The sequence below is a fragment of the Pan paniscus genome, chromosome 16, assembly GCF_029289425.2.
Source record: "Pan paniscus chromosome 16, NHGRI_mPanPan1-v2.0_pri, whole genome shotgun sequence".
In the NCBI taxonomy this organism is placed as follows: Eukaryota; Metazoa; Chordata; class Mammalia; order Primates; family Hominidae; genus Pan; species Pan paniscus.
Window position 1 is genome coordinate 79,267,733 of NC_073265.2, and position 14,756 is coordinate 79,282,488.

Genomic DNA, 14,756 nt, shown 5'->3' on the forward strand with positions numbered 1-14,756 from the left:
GTGATCAGAAAATCCATTGCGATCAGAAAACATACTTTATATATTTGAATCATTCTAAGTTTATTTAGATTTTTTTTCCCCACAATGTGGATTATATTGGTAAGTGTTTATATGCACTTGAAAAGGATGTTTCAAGACCAATAAAGCTGTTATTGGTCAGGCTATTCAAGTTTTCTATCTCCTTCCTGTTTTTCCTTTTATATCCTTACTATATTCTTACTGATTTTCTGTTTACTTCTTCTGTACTTATTGAAAAAGGAGTCTCTAAGATTGTAGATTTATCTTTTTCTTCTTTCACTCTTACGAATTTTTGCTTCGTGTATTTTGAAGCTTTGTGATTAGATGCTTCACAATTTGGAATGTTTTGTCTTCGGATGAATTGATTGTTTTGTCATTATTCACTGACCGTTTGATTCCTGATAATATTCTCTGTTCAGAATTCTTCTATGTCAAATACTAATATGGCCACCCAAGCTTTCTTTTGATTCATTTTAGCAAGATATATCTTTTTCTGTACTTTTATTCTTAACATGTTTGTGTCATTATATTTAATATAATGAGTTTCTTCTTTTTCCCTATGGTTTCAGATAGTGTTTCATAAAATGAGTTTCTTGGCCACGTGTGGTGGCTCACACCTGTAATCCCATTACTTTGGGAGGCAGAAGCAGGAGGATCACATGAGCCCAGGAGTTCAAGATCATCCTGAGCAGCATGGCGAGACCTCGTCTCTGCAAAACTAAATTAGCCGGGTGTGGTAGTGCACACCTGTGATCCCAGCTATTCAGAAGACTGAGGTGGGAGGATTGCTTAAGCTCAGGAGGTCGATCCTGCAGTGAGCTGTGATTGTTCCACTACACTCCAGCCTGCGTGACAGAGCAAGATCCTGACACACACACACACACACACACACACGCACACACACACAGAGTTTCTTTTTGACCTCATATAGTTGGGTCTTGCCCTTTCTAAAAAAATTGTTTCAAAGATGGGCTCTCGCTATGTTGCCCAGGCTGGAATGCAGTGGCTATTCACAGGCACAGTCATAGCACATTGCCACCTCAAACTCCTGGCCTCAAGCGTTCTTCCCACTTCAGCCTCCAGAGTAGCTGGGACTACAAGTGTGTGTCACCATGCCCAGTAAGGGTCTAGCTTTTTTATAGAGTCTGACAATCTCTGCCTTTTCATTGGGGTTATTTAGACCATATACATTTAATGTGATTATTTATATGTTTGGGTTTAAATCTACAGTCTTGCTATTTACTTTTACAATCTTGCTATTTACTTTCTATTTGTCCTATCTCTTATTTTTCTTTTTCCCCTTCTTTTCCACCTTCTTTTAAAATTAGTATTTTTAATTATTCTATTTCCTCTCTTCTCTTGGCTTATTAACTATGCCTTTTCCTTGTTTTAGGATGCAAATGTTAGTTTTAAAGGAGACATTAAATTGAGTCTTCCAGTTTACATAATGAAGATCAAACCACCTAAGCCTGTTACAGGTAAGTGTGATTCAAATCTCTCTCCTTTTGCCATTGATTTATCTGTTCTTTCTTCCTTTCCGCACGTCTTATCTTTTCAACTTATTAGCAACGATATCAAAATTACAAACATAGTTATGAAGAGGAAATTTTTTTTAAACCCATAAGCTCTGAGACATTAAAACAAAAAATGTAAGTAATGCATTTGTATTACTTACAGTTAACTAACAGAATTGGAAGGTCAGGAGAAAAAGATATCTTTTCTGAATTGCCAGGTTGAGTTCATTTATTCCTACATTTCTGTGCTAATTCATTTGACAGCTAGTTGTAATACATTCATTCCTACATTCTTGTGTTAATTTATTCATTATTATTTGCTGAATGCCCATAATGCACCAAGCACAAAGATGAGTAAAACACCTCTCCTCTCCTGCACTCTAGAAGTTGATAGTCTACTAAGGGAGAATGACAAGAAACCACCATAGTAGGATGTGATAAGTACAGCAATGGGGACCATCAAGGGCTGTGAAAACTCAGGGTAAGAAGCGACTGACTTGCTAGGGAGTAAGGGACATTTGGGCACAGTTTCAAAGAAAGGGACTTGGTCAAGAGGAGCAGAGAGGCTAGCTATTGTAGGCAGCAAATACAGAGGATATCCTCTCAGCATTCACACATGATCACAAAGACATATCTATAAGAATGTTCACCCCTGGTGGACTAGTAGTTACGATTAAAAAAAAAAACCAGAATAATGTTCACGGTAGCATTATGTACAGAGGTGAATAATTGGTTAAATAAAATCTGGGCCGTGTGCGGTGGCTTGTGCCTATAATCCTAGCACTTTGGGAGGCCAAGGTGGGCAGATTGCTTGAGCTCAGGAGTTCAAGACCAGCTTGGGGAACATGGCAAAACCCCGCCTCCACAAAAAATACAAAAATTAGGCAGAGTGGCATGCACCTGTAGTCCCAACTACTTGGGAGGCTAAGGCAGGAGAATCGCTTGAGCCCAGGAAGCAGAGGTTGCAGTGAGCTGAGATTGTGCCATTGCACTCCAGTCTGGGAGACGGGAGTGAAACCCCGTCTTAAATAAATAAATAAATAAATAAATAAATAAATCTGGTACACTCATACAAAAGAATACTTTGCAATCATTAAAAAAACAAAAGAGAGGCCAAGTGTGGTGGCTTAGGCCTGTAACCCTAGCACTTTGAGAGGCCAAAGGAGGAGGATCACTTGAGCCTAGGAAGTTGAGGCTGTAGTGAGCTATGATCACACCACTACACTCCAGCCTGGTGACAGAACAAGACCCTGGTTCAAAATCAAGAACAACCCCCCAAAAAGGGAAATGCCAAAGGTGAAGAATAGACAATTTTCTCTTGTAAAAGAATGTGGTGGTCAGACTTGCTCTATCAATATTTATTATAAAGCTGCAGTTATTAAGATAAAAAATAGATAAGTGAATAATAGAAATATAGATGAAATATAGAAATATAGATAGATAGAAATAGCAGATAGAAAAATAGAGGAAAAATAGGTGAATGAAGCAGGATATAGAGACCAAAATAGACCCAGGCATAAATGGACACTTGATGCATTACAGAGGCAGCACTATGGAGCACTGGAGAACATGGAGAAACCCCAACTCCACACACACAAAAAAAAAATACAAAAATTAGCTAGGCATGGTGGCGTGTGCCTGTAGTCCCAGCTACTTTGGAGGTTAAAGCAGGAGAATTGCTTGAACCTGGGAGGCAGAGGTTGCAGTGAGCTGAAATCGCGCCATTGCACTCCTGCCTGGGCGACACAGCGAGCGAGACCCTGTCTCAAAAAAAAGAAAAAGAAAATAATATAAACAATAACTTTATCACCTCTGGGTAGGGAAAGACTTTTCAAATAAGACACAAAAAGTACTTACAATTTTTAAAAATTGAATAAATTTGACTACATTAAAATTAGGAATTTCAGATCATTCAAAGACATCATTAAGAGGATGAAAGATCAGGACACATAGAGGTAGAAGTTATTTGCAAAACACATAAAACCCACTAATGGTTCATGTCCAGAATATATGAAGAATTACTACAGATTCTTAAGAAAAAGAGGGAGAATCCAGTACAAAACAGGCAAGAGTATTTCACAGGCTATTCACAAAAAACAGATTATTTAAATGACCAATAAACATGAAAAGGTGCTCACCATCATTAGTCTGCAGGGAAGTGCAAATTAAAATCACAGTGAATTAGCGTAACACATTCACTAGGATGGGTAAAATTAAAAAGACTGACCACACCAAGTGATGGTGAAGATGTGGAACAATCAGTACTCCCATACATTACATTTAGCAATGAAAACTGGTCCAACCACTTTGGAAAATGTGTTTGCTATTATCTAGTAAAGCTGACAATAATTTGTATCCTATGACACAGTATTTACACTGCTAGGTGATAGGGGGACCAACCATACCAGTTTGCCTGACTGAGGGGTTTCCTAGGATGTGAGATTTTTCAGTGCTAAAACTAGGAAACTCCTAAGCAAGCCATTTTGAATTAGTCACCCTACTTCTAGGAATGTACCCATAGATTTGCAAGCAAGTGTGTTCCAGGAAACATGTGCATGAATGGTAATAGTGACATGATTTTTAATAGCCCCAAACACAAAGCAACTAAATTTTCATCAGTAGTAGAACAGATAAATTGTACTATATTTATTCAATGGAATACTATACAGCAGTGAAAAATGAACAAACTGCAGCTACACACAGCAAAATGGATAAATCTCATGAACAATATTGAGCAAAAGAGGACAGCCATAGAGTTCACACTGCATGGTTCCCCTTATGTACAGTTTAGAATCAGGCAAAATGAAACTATGGTGTTGAGGATGCATGTTTAGGTGATAAAAGCATAAATAAATGCAATGAAGTGGCTACCATAAAAGTCAGGAGAGTGGTTGCCACTCTTCCCAGAGAATTGTGATTAGAAAGGGGCCCCTGGGAAGCTTCTAGTGAGATGGCAATGTTCTATTTCTTTTTTTTTTCTTTTTTCTTTTCTTTTTTTTTTTTTTTTTTTTGAGACAGGGTCTCCCTCTGTCGCCCAGGCTGGAGTGCAGTGGCACAATCTCGACTCACTGTGACCTCTGCTTCCCAAGCAATCCTCCCACCTCAGCCTCCCAAGTAGCTGGGACTACAGGAACATGCCATCAGGCCTGGCTAATTTTTGTATTTTTTGTAGAGATGGGATTTTGCCATGTTGCCTGGCTGGTCTCAAACTCCGGGGCTCAAGCGATCCTCCTGCCTTGGCCTTCCAAAGTGCTGGGATTACAGGCATGAGCCACCGCACCCAGCTGATGTTCTATTTCTTGACCCGAGTAGATGATACCAGAGGTTTGCTTTATAATAACTCATTAAGGTATATTAAGGTATATATTTTATGCTCTTTTCAGAATGTATGTTACACTTCACAATAAGAAAAAGGTTTAATAACTAAAGATAAGCAACAATGAAGAGGATCTATAGTACTAATATGAAATAATCTCCCAAACATTTTAGTAAGTGAAAATACAAGGGGAATAATGTATAATAGCAATTCTCAAACTTTAGCTGCATCAGACTCATTTGGAGAACTCATTAAAACCCAGATTGTTTGCCTATAGTGCCAGCTACTCAAGAAGCTGAGATGGAAGGATTGCTTGAACCAAGGAGTTCAAGCCTAGCCTGGGCAATATAACACAACCCCCATCTCAAAAAACAACCCAGATTGCTGGGCCCCACCACAGAGTTTCTTCTATTCCAGTAGGTCTGGGGTGGGCCCTGAGAATCTGTATTTTTAACAAGTTCCCAGGTGACTCTGCCACTGCTGATCTGGCGTCGTCCTTTGAGAGCTAGTGTATCATACGATATTATGTGTTTATAAAACTGGTGTCTCCCTCTAGAAAATTATGCAGTTGTCTCTGAGGAAGCAGTCAAGGGCACTGTGGAATCTCCTGGGCAACTTGAGGGACCCAGGCACCTTCCAAAGTGAACAGAATTCTGAAACTCAGGGTGCAAATCCAGAAAACAAGTCATCCAGTTTTACTGTGGATTTAGGAACAGATGCAAAAGAAGGAAATGAAAGGTTATTGGGAAGAGAAGTAGTAAGAAAAGTGACTGACAGAGAAAAATTTTTTTAAAGGAAGGTAATTGGGTAAATGTTGGCATAAGAAGAGACTGAGACTGCCTAATTATGTGAGTGTTCAGCAGTGGCTGAAAAGTGATGGTAACTGGCAGATCTGGGGCCTTCCTCAGCTGGGGAGACAGGGACAGTGATCTAAAGTCTCCAGTGGCATTGTGAACATTTCCCTGCCCCACCACCCCCTACACCCTGGCCTTTGCAAATATTCTGTAATCCAAAAGCAGAGAGAATGATGTTGGGATGAAGATATAGAAGAAGGAGGACAGCAGCTGCTCTCTGCCTGGGCTCTGTGAGCTGGTGGGGTACAGGAGAGGCCGGGAGAAATCTGAATACAGACCAATTGCAGAGCAAGAATCGATTTCTGAGGCTGAGGGATTCTGCAGGAAGCTGGGAAGAGTGGAAGAAGTAGGGGAAAATCAGGAAAGGGGGAGTCACATGGCTTGACTAATTCTGTAATATTTTCAACCTAGGCACCACATTCAAAAGCCCCCTGGAAGTCTTTGCAAAGATCAAGGACTGCTACGGACTGGGCTCCGGGCAGAATCATTTCATCAAGGACAGTCAGTGGGAGCAGCAAGCTGAGATCTTCAACGCTTCCTACAAGAAGTACCTAGATAGGGAGTGGGAGGAGGAGCCACTCAGGTGAGCCCCCTAATCCCGGGAAAGCCAGGGAGCATCCCCAGGCTTCTGCTGTCTTGGCACATGCAGGAATCAACCCAGGGACCTGAGATCTAAAAGCTCTTTCTGGGGCCAGGACAGTGGCCCACATCTGTAATCCCTACACTTTGGGAGGCCGAGGCAGGAGGATCATTTGAGCCCCCAAATCTGAGACCAGCCTGGGCCACATGTCAAGACCTTATCTCTAAAATAAATAAGCTCTTTCTGGTTTGGGAGAATTTTGAGCAAACATCAGCAGATATTTTGAAATGTTGTGTGGAGATTGTTACTCTATAGTTAGAACAAAGGCTGATAATAATGGAGTTAAAAGAAGAAATAGATATCTATGGAAATGAGAAATATAATTTATTTCAGTTTTATATATGACATCTCTAAAAATTTTTTTTTCTTTTTAAATTTTTTTTTCTAGTTATCTAAAAGCACAGAGGCTGGGCACGGTGGCTCAGGCCTGTAATCCCAGCACTTTGAGAGTCTGAGGCATGCAGATTACCTGAGGCCAGGAGTTTGAGACCAGCCTGGTCAACATGGTGAAACCGTCTCTACTAAAAATACAACAATTAGCCAGGCATGGTGGCGGGCACCTGTAATTCCAGCTACTTAGGAGGCTGAGGCAGGAGAATCACTGGAACCCAGGAGATAGAGGCTGCAGTGAGGCGAGATCATGCCACTGCACTGTAGCTTGGACAGAGATAGACTCTGTCTCAAAAAATAGTAATTAAAAAAAAATAATAAAAAACACAGAAGATCCTAAAGACAAATAAAGTCACCACTACTAAAATTTTTCTCCATTTCCTTCCTGCCTTTCTAAATGTAATGTAGCATAGGTGTATAATTATTATAATATATGACTTCCCCATCTTGGTGAGCAGTTAGGTGTCATTAGCTCCAAGTTGTGTTGGAGAGCCCCAGTCTTTGAAGTATCAATGAGGGAGCTGGTTTTAGGAATTAGGTCTCCTCATAGCTACTGTGGATCTCAGGAATGTTCCTGTTCTCACATGGGAAGTGAAATCTCTCGTGCTGTCAAGTGGACCTTAAATTTTCTTACTTCAGGACACAAAGTCCTAAGGCTAATCCCTGACAACAGCTCCTTGTTACTGTCTGGAACTACGTCAAGATTCAGTGGTATGCTGGGGCTGGCTCCTACTGCATAGTGAGATAATTAGGGTTTTGCAAGCCAGTTGTTAAACCACTGTTAGTTGTCCATTGTGGGAGCACTGACACCATGAAAATCTGCAAACCCTACAAATCGGGGCCTCTTTTATTTAAGAGACCCAGTTATCAGCACAACACTGGCTGTATTGCCCCTGGGATAAGAGAACATCTATGTAGATCACCCGAGTCTGCTCTTTAAGGACATCTTCCCCAAAACAGAAGTGGCTCTCCAAAAGACAGCTGTCTCTGGCAAGAGCTCTGCACACCACACTGGCCTAGGAGTGATTCCCAGCCCCACCCAACCTGCCCTCAGCAGCATCCAAGGTCAGCGCATCCCACCAGGACCAGCACCTAGAATGTGATGTGCTTCATGGCCTTCTTACCCCTGGGAAGGTCCATTCTAACTATCTATTCTGGTTTTAGGGCCAAGACTGCCAGCAGCTCTCCTTGCCAGGGAGTCTACATGGCTCTGACTCGTGTCTCTTTCTTTCCCAGTACGGCCACCTTCTATTTCCTTCTTCCTAGCTGCCTATTTGCAATGCCAACGGAAGTCAAGGGCCCCTCAGGTAAATGAACATGAAGTGGGTGGTTGTCCTAGCAAGGGGTCATCTTGGGGAAACCCCTCAGCAAGCCCCCACAGAGATGTTCCCCAACAAACCTCGCATGGTAGGAGGGAATGAAGAGGGGAGTTCGGTTGCCAGCTATAGCCTGTCAGTTTCTGTTTGCATCTGTGGCCCCTGAGCACAGGTTCTCTGATTACAAAGGCTGTCACTGCCTTCAGGGAGTGGTTGCCATAGGAGAAGGCATGAGTCCACATCCACCGGGCTGCTTCTGGATATGAGTTTGTCTTGTAGAAGATGTTACTTAAAACACCGAGGGTGTGAATTTTCTAGATGTGAAAGCAGCCGAGGGGGAGTTGAGACTGTCCTCCCTATGCAAGAAGGCGGGTGGGCCCCAGGAACAGCCCTCATGGGGCTGCCCAGTCCCTCTCTCTTGGGAAACTCACCCTTCTCTTGGGTGCTGCCCATTAAAACAAACCACTTCAGACTTCAAACCAGCTTCCTCTTGGGCAAACACCTTCTGTGCAAACCAAAGGCCACCCAGATTTCCCCCTGTGTAACACCCATTTTCTGTCTTTTTTCCCCCCCACCAGGAATGGCCTGTGTCCTTGGTATACACTGGACCAGAAGTCACAATTTCTTCCTGTATTCACTAAACCGAACTCTAAAGGATAAAGCTGGTACTTTACTGCTGAGATGGGAGTCACCTAAGCTCAGGACTTGCAGACATGTCCTTCTCCAGCTTAGCTGAGAGCATGTGACTGACATACATCAAGTGTCACTTTAGGGACCAGATCTAGGCAGGCAGTAGGGGGTTTGGTGGGTGTAGTGTGACCGCAAGAATCTGTCTCTGAAATGTCATGTTCCTTAAAGACAACAGGTCAATAGGGACAAAGTCTACAGTCAGGTCCACAGGGCTCCTTAAGCAGCTAAGGTAAAAAGAGAGTAGGCTTGGCTGGGCGCGGTGGCTCACGCCTATAATCCCAGCACTTTGGGAGGCCAAGGCGAGTGGATCACCTGAGGTCAGGAGTTCAAGACCAGCCTGGCCAACATGGTGAAACCCCATCTCTACTAAAAATACAAAAATTAGCCGGATATGGTGGCACGTGCCTGTAATCTCAGCTACTTGGGAGTCTGAGGCAGCAGAATCACATGAACCTGGGAGGCAGAGGTTGCAGTGAGCCAAGATCACACCACTGCACTCCAGCCTGGGTGACAGAGCAAGACTATCTCAAAAAAAAAAAAAAAAAAAGAGAGAGAGAGATTGAGAAAGTAGGCTTGGAATCAGAAGGTCAGTGCTAATCGTAGCCCAGCTGTCTGCAAACCATGTAGTCTCAGGCCAGTCGCTTCCCACCCCAACCCACTTTTCATGCAAAACATAGAGCTAATTAATTACACCATTGTTGTCTAGTGCATGCATTTGTTGAAAATAGCAAAATCCAGAGAGTTTCTGTATGTGAAGCTCTTCGAAATTGAAACGCACTAAGGAAATATAGGTTGTTGTTGTTTTACAAATTTATGGAGGTGACCAGGTGTGGTGGCTCACGCCTGTAATCCCAGTACTTTGGGAGGCAGAGGCAGGTGGATCTCTTGAGCCCAGGAGTTTGAAACCAGTCTGGGCAACATAGGAGACCCTGTTTCTACAAAAAATAGCCAAGCGTGGCAGCATGAGCCTGTAGTCCCAGCTACTCAGGAGGCTGGGCCAGGAGGATCACTTGAGCCCAGGAGGTTGAGGCTGCAGTGAGCCAAGGTTGCACCACTGCACTCCAGCCTGGGTGACAGTGAGGCCCTGTCTCAAAAAAAAAAAATTAATGGAAGCAGTTACATGAACAAGTTTGCTTTGTGATAATTCCTTGAACTGTACACTTGTTATACTTTATATTACACTTCAAAAGTAACATTAAAAAATTCACAAAGGAGGAGTTTCTTTTCTTCCATCCATTTCCCAGGCAACCTGGCTTCTAATCTCCTTCTATACTGACTGTATGGCCTTGAGCAAGTCACTTCTCTGCCTCATCTATAAAATGGGGATACTAATAAGACTACTTTATAGAACCCTTGTGAGAATGCAATGAAATTATGTGTGTAAAGTGCCTAACAGTATCTAGCACCTAGGACATACTCATTAAACATTAGCTGTAGAGTAATAATAAACAGTATGACATTATCTTATCATCCTAGGCAAGGAGAATAGCACTTCATAAAGAGAAGGAAGATGGTGAGTCCAGACAGGTACTCCTGGTTCCCATTCCCTGAACAGGCAGACCAGTCTGAGTCACAGGTTGTCCAGGTAGAAGTGATGGGTAGGTGCAGAGTCTGGGGGGAACCGGTTGAGTATTGTCCTTCCCCCTAGACCCCGAGGGTGTGTGGCCCTGTGCTGCGCCCATTGCAGTCTCTCAGCTCAGCTGCTCCTCCTCCTACCTGGTGCTGGCCTGCGAGGATGGTGTGCTCACGCTGTGGGACCTGGCCAAAGGTAAGTCCTCCCTGCCTCTCTACCTAGTACCTGGGTGGGACTCTGGGCAATGAGTCTGGGAGCTCTGGAATTCCCACAGGCCCTGGGCCTTCTGTTACCTCTGTGTTCTTAAAGTCACCTTGGGGAACTGGTCCTACTCCCCTCTCATTCATTTATTCAACAAACATTTATTGGATATAATATGTGCTAATGCTTCCCACTGCGCATGTATTTATTGAGTGACTTCTCTGAGCCTGACACTGTACTAGGCTCTGGAAGTATGATCATTGCCTTCATTATTACGCTCCAGTGAAGAAGTATGTCTGGCACAGTACAAGTGATCATGGTGGCCTCAGCCTTCCTCTTCCCAGCCCCCAAGCTCTCTAAATAAGTGAGTCTTCTTCCCTGCTATTCTGTCTCATCCCCAGTCAGCACGAACTCTATTGTATTCGAGCTAAGAGACCTATAAAGCAGTCAAAGTGAGACCAGCAGCTATTCTGGGTGGGTGGCACTGTGGTTGAGTTCTCGGGTCCTGGGTCCAGCTTTGCAGATACAGAAATCAATGATATTGCTTCCTAAATTCGTCAGCCTCTAGGGAAGCAGCTCCCTCTAACTGGACTTTGTTAAAGGCCAGTAATGACTCAGTGGTTTGCCATTTTGCAGTTGGAGATGTATTTTCCTAGAGAGTGGAGGTGGGCCACCTTCACTGGGCAGCCCTCCTGGCAGGTGCAGAGCATCAGAGATAGTACCCTGTTTGTTGGGTAGCTTGTGATCAGACCAGGGAGTTGACTGTTCTCAGGGAGGTGTCTGTCAAGCTAGCAAATTGCCTTCCTCACTTGGCTATCACTTTCTGAAGAATGCAGTGGTTATTTCAACTTTGGAGGATATTTTCCCCACACACTGCTAAGATAAACACCACTAAAGACCCTCCTGTATTTTACTTATTGAACCAACAGCATTATTATAGAAGCAAAAGATATTTCAAGGAAAGAAGAATGATGATGATTTCATAAGCCCTTGACCAAAATAGCTTGTTTTCATTTTTTTCTGGATATTAAGTTCTTGTTGTTTGGCCACACACACACACACACACACCCCGCCTTTTCTGAAACAGCTGCACCTCCCCCTGCCCATACGCCTTTGCATCCCACGGTCAGCTGCGCCTCAGTCCCTGGCTGGGTTGTAGCTTCCTTCCACTCCAGTGCTGACCCTGCCCTCCTCCATGCTCTTGCTTCTCCCCCTCCCCAATTCCTCTCCAGACACAGCAGCATTCCCCTGCCGGGGGCTTTTCTCTCCCATTGGGCACTAGGTTTACTGATTTTCCCTCACAGGGTGCTCATTGCTTGATTTTGCCTTCACATCCTACAAGTCCCTCACACACTTGCTGGTCACAGCCCCTGTGCCCATGGCCTCCTCCCCTACCCCGTTTTCTGACCGGCTTGTGTGATTACTTTCTCTAGGATTCCCTCTTGGGGTCGCTGCTCTTCCTCAGGGATGTTTCTGCCAAAGCATTCACTTCCTGAAATATTTCTTGGTCCACAAAGGACAGAATATGTATCCTGAAGGTCCAGTGAAATCCCAAATGAAATGTGTGGTGCTGTGCACAGACGCCTCCCTCCATCTGGTGGAGGCTAGCGGGACCCAAGGACCCACCATCAGTGTGCTTGTTGAGAGGTCAGTAGCTTGAGGGTGGGACGGGGTAAATAATCGGCCAGATTATTTTAATTGCTATTTAATAGTAAAATCTGACAGCCTCTCTGACTACAGTCCACCTTTTGTATAGTCATCACTCTCCTGGTGAGCTTCTGAAGATCACCAATGTCACATATATGTTACAATTTTTTCTAACAAAATTGTATGATAGCACAGATGACATCTGCTATGGTTTGACTCTCCCCTCCAAAACCCACGTGAAAACTCAATCCCCATTGTGGCAGTACTGTGAGACGGGGCCTTTAGGAGATGATTGGATTATGAAGGCTCTTCCCACATGAATGGATTAACCCACTCATGCATTAATGGATTAATAGGTGAATGGATTAATGGGTATCATGGGAGTGGAAATGGTGGCTTTATAAGAAAAGGAAGAGATACCTGAGCTAGAATATGAGCACACTCAATTCCCTCACCATGTCATACCCTATGCCGTCTCGGGACTCTCTAGAGAGTCCCCACCAGCAAGAAGGCTCTCACTAGCTGTGGACCCTTGACCTTGGACTTCTCAGCCTCCAGAACTGTAAGAAATAAATTCATTTGCTTTATACATTATCCAGTTTCAGGTATTCTGTTATAAGCAACAGAAAATGGATTAAGACAACATCCTTCCCATCCCATACAGCCAAGAAGAGGCTCATTTCTCCCACAGTAAACTTCCATCAGTTTCTCCAGGGACCTCTCTCTCTTTTAAACATTTAAAAATACCTAATGCATGCAAATGAACCTGTATAATGTGTGTGTGTGTGTGCGCGCATGTGTGTACGTGTGTGTGTGTAATAAAGAATAATGAGATCAACTCCCCTGAAACCGTTGGAAATCGATAATCTCCAGTTCCATTTGGGCTCCCTGCATGGCTCTCCCTCATCAATCCTTCTTGCTCCGTCCCAAACACCTTACTAATTACCTAATGCTAAATAACAAACCACCCCAAAACTTAATGGTTTAAGAAAATAGTCAGTGTTTAGTCCTTGAGTCTGTAGGTCAGCAATTTGGACTGGACTCAGTCCATTTCTTCTACTGGTCTCACCTGGGCTCTCAAATGTGCCTTCAGGCAGCTCGCAGCTCTTCTAAGATAGCTTCACTCACACACCTGGCAGTTGGCAGGTTATTGGCCAGTGCACCTCGGTTTTCCTCATGGTCTCTCCTACAGACTAGTACAGCCTTTCTCACATGGTAGTCTAAGGGCTCCTAGCAGCAGGAGAGGGCAACCATAGCACACAAATGCTTTTCAAGCTTCTGCTCATGTTACATTTGCTAATGTCCCATTGGGCAAAGCACATCCCACATCCATGCCCACATTCAAGCAGTAGAAAAACAGACTCCATCTTTTGATGGGAGTCACTGCCAAATACAGCCAACTGCTTTTCAATCTACCACACCATTTTTCTAAATTCATCATTCCTTTGCTTTCCCTTAAGAATTAACCACATTTAGGCCAGGTACAGAGGGTCACACCTGTAATCCAAGCACTTTGGGAGGCCAAGGCGGGTGGACCACTTGAGCTCAGGAGTTCAAGACCAGCCTGGGTAACATAGTGAGACCCCTTCTCTGTGAAAAGAAAAAAAATTATTAAAAAAAGAAAAAGAATTAACCACATTTGTACGACTGTATCTCTAAACAGTATATTATTTAGCTTTGCATATTTAGGAAACTTACGAAGGGAACCATATTCTATATATTCTCCAACTTGTCTTCCTTCCTTCCTTCCCTCCCTCCCTCCTTCCTTCCTTCCTTCCTTCTTTCCTTCTGTGCATCCTTCTTTCCTTTCTTTCTTTCTGTTTTGTTTGGTTTTGTTTGAGACAGGGTCTCACTCTGTGGCCCAGGCTGGTCTTGAACTCCTGGGCTCAAAGTGCTGGGCCCCCAAAGTGCTGGGATTACAGGTGTGAGCCACTGCACCCAGCCTCCAACTTGTTTTTCAATGGTATTTATTCTGCATCTTGCTTTGCAACATTGTTCACAAGAGCCATACATGTTGATGCATGTAGCTCCAGTTCTTTTATTTTCATTACCGTATTATATTTCATTGTATAATATACCACAATGACTTAAGCATCCTCCTAATAGATATTTGGATTGTTCTTAATTTTTTGCTACTATGAACAGCCTCCTCACATATTTCTTGATTTCTCTGAATTTCTCCAGGATATATGCCTAGAAGAGGATATCAAAACTTTTAAACTCTTAAAGTAGGAGAATGTCTGTATATTTTCTGTCCTATAGGCCTGTAAAGCACCTGGATAAAACCATCTGTGCCGTGGCCCCAGTCCCAGCCTTACCTGGCATGGTAGGTTCCCCATGCCTCTCTGTAAATGCCCCATGCCTCTCATTTCTCTTCTGTGAATGTGTTCATCTGTCCTTTAGAAAATGCTTATTGAAGGCCTGTTATGTGTTAGGCACTGGACTAGCTTTCGGGTTTACAAATAGAAAGAGAAAGAACCTGCCTTCATGGAGCACACAGCTCATTTGGGAAGACAGAGAAGTCACCAGGCAGCTGCCTTAGAACATGAGAAAGGCTGCGATAGGGATTTTTTAATGGATGCATGGAATAGAGAGAG

At 43.5% G+C, this 14,756-nt stretch overlaps 1 protein-coding gene across 16 annotated transcripts in view; it reads left to right on the top strand.

The window, feature by feature from the left end:
• The window catches only part of WDR93 (WD repeat domain 93), a 50,596-nt gene that overhangs the window by 27,315 nt on the left and 8,525 nt on the right, over positions 1-14,756 (top strand). For 10 of the 16 annotated variants that reach the window (XM_055098969.2, XM_055098970.2, XM_055098972.2 and 7 more), the window contains 6 exons: positions 1,412-1,496; positions 6,114-6,285; positions 7,969-8,039; positions 8,627-8,713; positions 10,387-10,506; positions 11,946-12,159. In XM_055098969.2, the coding sequence (XP_054954944.2) occupies positions 1,412-1,496; positions 6,114-6,285; positions 7,969-8,039; positions 8,627-8,713; positions 10,387-10,506; positions 11,946-12,159 (749 nt within the window). Of the gene's footprint in view, positions 1-1,411; positions 1,497-6,113; positions 6,286-7,968; positions 8,040-8,626; positions 8,714-10,386; positions 10,507-11,945; positions 12,160-14,421; positions 14,486-14,756 lie in introns of all 16 variants that reach the window. The other 6 variants (XM_055098977.2, XM_055098980.2, XM_055098976.2 and 3 more) reach the window with 1 other exon arrangement.